The following is a 6,714-nucleotide window of genomic DNA, read 5'->3' on the forward strand; positions in this document are numbered from 1 at the left end:
AAGGGAGGCTTTCTAAACCCTAATTAATACAAAATAGTCCTATAGTTTTTAGATGCATTGGCTATTTATGAAATTTGAACTGAACCAATCAACCAACGGTACAAACTCCAAACCCAAGTAATTAGGCTGATGATTATTGTTTTTAATGGTGGAGTTCTGATAGAGTAATCAGCAACTAGTTATCTATGTGAAGCTATATAGTTTATTCTTTTTGTCAACTGGAATGAAGGTTTGAACTCGAGATATTTTTCAGTATTAAAAAGAAAAGTATCGGTGAATCAGTCAGATAATATGGAACGAGATGGAACATGGTGTTTTAGGAAATGGCCAAACAATAGAAGTTGTTGTGTCATGTATGATTGGTTTTGTTTTTGGGGTTTTCTACTTGTGATGGTTCAAAACTTGTACATTCTTCTGCAGAAGACGCCAAAGTGGAATAATTCCGAATTGTTAGTTCATACCTTTACTGAATATACCAAATTTTAAAGAGTGTTTAGTGCATAGCCTTTGAAGAAACTTTCTGGCTTTTGCTTGGATGAATATCTTCCATGGAAGTTGTTATTAGCACTTTAACACGTCACGCTTTACTAATTTACTATACAAAAAGGGAAGAAATTGGACTTTGAGGATAGCCATGATAATGGGGGCACGTTAAAGACGCTCTTACAAAGAAAAATCTTAAAAAACATTTCATCAAACACCTTACATTTATTCTTCGACCAAAAAAACTCAAATATTAGCGTCAAATTATGTATATTAACCCTATTGTAGCTTCACCACTGTTTCAAAATTGCACTGTGATCATTTTGGAGTTCCACTAACATTTTATTTTTTGTATAATTACTAATTACCTCTTGTTGAAAGTTTCAAGCCGGCCATGGACATGAGAATTAATAACTAAAAAAATATGGATAAAAGTTGAAAGTCGAGACAAATGGATCCCAAAATTAAATGGACACAAACCCCAAACCATACGCAACAAGTTTGAAATGTTACAACACATGCATATATATATATATATATATATAGAAATAAAATCTACTACTACTAGTTCGTTTAATTTCATTCACAACCCAAAAACAGAAAAATAAAAAAATACTAATTTCTAATATTCTCCTCCTCCCTCATCAGATCCAAAATTAATGAGTTGGCCGCCCCCGTGTTAATTATATGTTAATCTCACCACCTGAAATCTCTGCATATCTGGGCAAGACTTCAAATCCCAGTTAGGAATTTTCTTTAACATAGAATTATGCAAAACATTCCCTAATTAATACAAGTAAACACAAAATTAATGTAAAAATGAGTAAAATGAACAAGTAAGACTAGCACTACGACTAGTAGTTGACATGCACAAAATTAGAACTAGAAAGAGGGTAAATCTTCAAAGAAGATGTCAAATTTTAAACATATATTTTAAGTTTAAAAGCTTATGGAACTTTTAATTTATTTTTTCTTTTCAAAGTTTTGTTTTCCATATGCCAATTTTAAACTATTTGTTACATTATTTATGTTTCATAGTTGTAATAAATATTTTTAGAATAAAAAACAATAAAAAAATGATAAAAAAATCATTTATTAATTAACTAAAAATGGATTTGATGTTGTTGTAAAATTTGACAGCAACCACCGTTACTGCGAATCCATTTCATGCCACAAAAGAATTGACATTTCAGTTAAAAAAAAAACTAATGTTGTCTAATTTTTATTGTTATTAATGATGTGGATATTTTGACATCTCTTTGGAGATGCTCTAAATACTAAACCATAGTTTACATACCGTTTATTGTCGGTTTTGCATCTATACAGTAAGAGAAATGTTAAGGAGGCTCTCTCAACGGTGAGACCTTCTATGGGCTTCATGTCATTTCATAGTTTAATGTCAATTATTATATTAATATTAAACATTATGTATAAAAATAAAATGACAAAGAGTTCATAGAGAAGATAATCCTCTTAGCATTTCTTCCTCCTATAGGAATTGTGTGATTTGGATTTATGTAGGACAAAGGAGTAAAACCAAATGCACCGATTACTGACACCCACAATCTCCTAAACGATTTTCTTGTCTAATAAACAAAAGAAAAAAAAGCACCAAATCTTAGAAACTTGCTTTTGCTGTGAACTTTCAAGCGTGTACACTTTCCACTCAACTTCCTTAAAGTCAAAGCACCAACTGCTCACCTCTGCTCCTGTAATTTGGATCTGAGTCGAGTCACTGCTAGCTAAAGCTCACTTGCAGTTTCTGGGATTTTCAGACAGGTTTTGAATTTGATCAATGCTGAGAAATCAAAGCCTCATAATTCAGGTAAAACAAAAAAATCAGATGTGCGTGGATTTTTTCTTGTATTTTGTTTGTTTTTTTATTAGAGCAGTTGTTTCAGGATAGAGTGAATGCTCATAACCAACTGAGTTACAAGCGGCTTCCAGGTTTTTTTGGGTGATTTGTGCTAATTGGATCATGACATTGGTGCTTTTGTCGATGTTGATATTCTAGTATCTGTCATTATGCAAGATATAGAATTGGGTGGGTGATATATTTTATATTCAAAACTTCAGTTGATTTTTTATGCTCAGATCTTTCACCTCCAAATTTCAGTAACAGCCTCTCTCTCTCTCTCTCTCTCTCTCTCTCTCTCTCTCTCTCTCTGTGTCTCTGTATGCATGGTTTCTTAGTATCTTCAAGCATCAACGAGAATAATCCAGCATCGCATTTGAAATTTTCAAAAACAGAATCTGCCATCTATTTGTGTTCATCTTTGTTTATTGTTTATGCTGGCAGTACCTAATTGTTTATTTGGCCTGTCTCACTCCGCAAAACAGAACCAACCAAGTGTAATTCATGTCCGCTACCGGCGATTTTCGGAACAATTGACTAGAATATCCCAGACCACGTACGTTCATGCTCTCTCACATGACGATTTATTTGTAATTTTGAGGGTTTTTAATTGGATTTTAGAGTTCTTGGCAGCATCTGACATGTTCTGACTTTTAGTGACTGTCATTTTGTGTCACAGGATATGCCTCAAGACGGCCTGAGATCCGCTGTGTACAGATCATTTGTCACATGTGACGATCCAAAAGGAGTTGTTGATTGTGGGATGATTAGAAAATCGAAAAGTGGATCCCCGAAAACAGAGCAGAAGAAGATGGAAAGTCGAAGAAAATCGAAGAACTCGAAAACAAGTTTGGATCACAAGGCTGAGAAGGATGTTGTGATCACAGGGGAGTATCAGAGCCCTTCGTCTTTTCAGCTCATGGAAGTGTCCAGAGGAGCTCAGAAGCTGAACCGCACGATTGATTCCTGGTCGAATGGGATTAGGTTTGAAGGGCACCAGCCGAAAGACATTGCGAAAGACTTGTTGAAAGGAGCTCTTGATCTGCAGGATTCTCTTGTCATGCTTGGCAAGTTGCAAGAAGCTTCACAGTACATGTCTCGCTTGAAACAAAAACACAATTCTGTGACGGAATTCGAAAAACCGCGGTGTTCTGCTGATGGGTTTTCGAGGAGTGGAAATGAAGAGCTTAAGAAGGTGATCAGAGACAGCCTTGCGAGGCAGCAACTGGTAGAAAATACAGAATCTGTCGAAAGGGGGTATAATTTTTTCCCTCGAAGATATATGGATTCGTGTTTGGATACTCCATCCAGTAGCTCAAGCCAGAGTTCTATGTTTCACACCACTAGTGATTCCACCATTGCAACCTCAGCTGCTCCGCAGAAGATGGGGAAAGGCCCGAGTCTGATTGCCAAGCTCATGGGAATAGAAGAGTACCCCTCAAGACCTTCGCAGGCAGCTCGGAGAAAACAGATTGACGAGGGTGAGAAGATTCTTTCAAGTCAGCAGAGACCTACGTTTGACATCGATAGGCCTAAGGTTATGAAGCCTCAAACTTCAGCTCAAAACGTTGATCACGAAAATAGGACTTTGAGGGAAGTTCTTGAAACGATGCGATTTAAAGGACTTTTGAAAGGCAGTTCTGTGGAAGAGCATCGGCCTGATTTCCTTCATTCCAATCACTCGGATTCCGCCCAAAGATTTGCTCGTGATAGCCCTCCCATTGTGCTTATAAGGCCTCTTTCTGTTTCATCGATGGAACCGGAGAAGCCTCGTGCGCCATTGGTTTGGGGAGAGGAAGCTTTCTACACCAAAGAGATGCTAAAAAGTTTGGGAACAAAAGAAGGAGCTTTGAAGTCTGAAAAAATGCACCGAAAGATGAAAGCAGACGGTGCTCCAAGCAAAAGGCTTGACCAGGAAGAAAGAGCTAAAAACCAGAAAGTGGCAGCACAGAAACCCGAAGAAAGAGAGGCCAAGACGAAAGAAAAGGCTTCGAGAAAGTTGAAAGCTTCTCATCCTGCAGATCACAAACCACAGAGGAAGGAGGCAATTGACAAGAAGGTTGATAAGATCCAAAAGGTGACTGCTGTTAGCAGGAATTCACCAGAGAAAGATATAGAGAAATCTAAAAATGTGTCGAGATCTCAAGATCTAGATAAATTGACATCTGCAAAGGCAAGAAAGCATGAATCTGGATCAAACATCACAAAGAATTCAATTTCTCGGCAACCAAATACTGCCACAATCACAATCTCGAAACGTTCAACTCAGAATGTAGCGTCGAACTCAAACGAGCGGAAAAGGAATCACTTGAGGAAGGAAAAGTCTGCCAAAGAGCCTACAGTACCTAAATCAGTTGTAAGTATTCCTTGTTTCAAAATCTTTTTAGAAAATTTCTTCTTTTTTTATTCAAACAAATATAATGAACTTTTTAGATACTAATGTAGTAATGTTCTATATTGCAGACCAAAAATGTTGTGAGTGAAGAAAGTGAAAAGAGAATTATTATGGACGATAAAAATGACGCTTCTCCGATCAGGTCAAACGCTGATCTTGCAGATGAAAACCCTAAGGAAGAAGAAACAGATGCCTATGGATCTCAAAGTGGAGGTATGGCCTTCTTGAAAAACAAGTAACTGGATTATATAATGTCCAATGTTGACTATCAAGTATGGTTAAAAATTAGAGCGTGCATTGACAAGAAAACGTTGAGTTTTACCGCACCATTTCTTGCTCGTTAACGCTTTTATAAGGACGTGCGTTGACAAGAAAATTAGAGAGTAACATCTCTTATTCGTAAGCAAAACTAGCCAAGGAGTTGCTTAAATTACAAAATCATGAAGAGTAACATTTTTTTTTACAACTCCAAATGTCTAGATGCACACATTAGCTAAATAGTCCTGTAACCTCAATGCGACTAGGAAGAAGATAAATTCATCGTCAGTTTGAGAACATAATCCAGTTTATAAGTTTCTGCTCTAGTATCCACATGGTGATTTCGAGCCTGCATTATCCAGTTTATGAACACATATTTCTTTTCAGGTAACCAAAATTTCAGATTAGTTTTATGTTCATAATATTGATTTTAGTTAACCTGTTTCCTATTTTAACCACAGGACATTGCAGTAATTTCGAAAGTTCTGTATGTGATGCCACACCACTGAGCCCTAAACAAGAAATAGAAACCAAAACTGCAGAAGAAGCTTCAGAACACATGAGTCGGAGTGCAGAGAATGGCAAATCATTTGAAAGTGGAGAAAATTTCCGACATTTTCTATTGAGCAATCCCTCATTTCTTAGTCTTGCGGAGGAGCTTTTTGATCTTAACATGAACAGCCCTACAATCTTACAGACATCTTCCATGTATAATTTTGAGGAATCCGACAGAAGACTATTTCTAGATTGCGCAAACGAGCTCATCGAGTGCAAAAGCGTTCATGATTCGCAAACAGTCAATCTTCTGCTACTAACATGTCAAGGCAAGCCGAGAATTTGCATATCTGTGGACCAGTTGGTGGAGGAAGTGTGTTATGGGATTGAGAAGATGCGAAACTACAGCAAGCTTGCCGGTGAGAGGCTTCTTGCGGACAGTCTGTATTTGATGTTGGAGAGCGACATTATGTGCAGAGGAGTAGTGAACGGGGCATGGGATTCGGGTTGGAGGAACGGATTTTCGAGATACGAAGTGGAGCAATTAGTGAGTGACATCGAGAAACTGGTTTTAGATGGATTGATTGAGGAGGTATTTGCATAATTTGTGGTCTACCAATATCATACACTTGCATAGTGTATTTCTGTACATAAAAAGAGTGCTCAGATTACTGAAAAGGGAGTAGAAACTATTGACTGGAATCTTGAAGCTATCAATATCATTGATTTCTAACCTAGAAAGTAAATTTTCCTGGAATATGTAGTGGAAGTAGAGAGAATATTTATGCAAATTCGAGTTGTATCTCTCGCATGTATTGATTTTTGTAATGCTATATCGAAGTTGAAATATTTCTAGATACAATTTATCATCAAAATTCAAAACTACTTCCTTAATAAATCATAAGAATATAAAAGAAGTATGAAATATCGACTTGTCATTACGAACTGGGAAAGCAAAAAACGAAAGAGGCCGATGGCGAAGCTGACGGTGATATGTAGTCCGCAGAAACAGATATGTGATGATGACGATGCATCACCACCTTGATCGTACCTCGCCATAGAACCGAGCAGGATGTCGGTCAAAAGCATAGCCTGCCTGGTTAGCCGGACGGTCCTGTTTTCGTCCAGTGGAATAACGTCCAACTTTTATGAAATATTGCTCCGTATCACCCTGCTGAACATTCGAGAACGAGTTCGTCTGGTGTTGGTTCGGTCAAATAGACGATAA

At 37.3% G+C, this 6,714-nt stretch overlaps 1 protein-coding gene across 5 annotated transcripts; it reads left to right on the plus strand.

The window, feature by feature from the left end:
- The first annotated feature begins 1,946 nt into the window (after positions 1-1,946).
- On the plus strand, positions 1,947-6,335 carry LOC103400489 (uncharacterized). Of its 5 annotated transcripts, XM_008339147.4 has the most exons (6): positions 1,947-2,308; positions 2,385-2,527; positions 2,824-2,894; positions 3,018-4,694; positions 4,802-4,946; positions 5,453-6,335. In XM_008339147.4, the coding sequence occupies exons 4-6, from the start codon at positions 3,021-3,023 to the stop codon at positions 6,088-6,090; spliced, it is 2,457 nt and encodes an 818-aa protein (XP_008337369.3). In that variant the 5' UTR covers positions 1,947-2,308; positions 2,385-2,527; positions 2,824-2,894; positions 3,018-3,020; the 3' UTR covers positions 6,091-6,335. The 5 variants fall into 5 exon arrangements, with proteins under 5 accessions (XP_008337369.3, XP_070670797.1, XP_008337370.3 ...); XM_070814696.1 differs by lacking the exon at positions 2,385-2,527 and having other exon boundaries at positions 1,960-2,308; positions 4,802-4,968; positions 5,426-6,335; XM_008339148.4 differs by lacking the exon at positions 2,385-2,527 and having other exon boundaries at positions 1,960-2,308.
- Positions 6,336-6,714: the final 379 nt, after the last annotated feature.

The sequence above is a fragment of the Malus domestica genome, chromosome 15, assembly GCF_042453785.1.
Source record: "Malus domestica chromosome 15, GDT2T_hap1".
NCBI classification, from domain to species: Eukaryota; Viridiplantae; Streptophyta; class Magnoliopsida; order Rosales; family Rosaceae; genus Malus; species Malus domestica.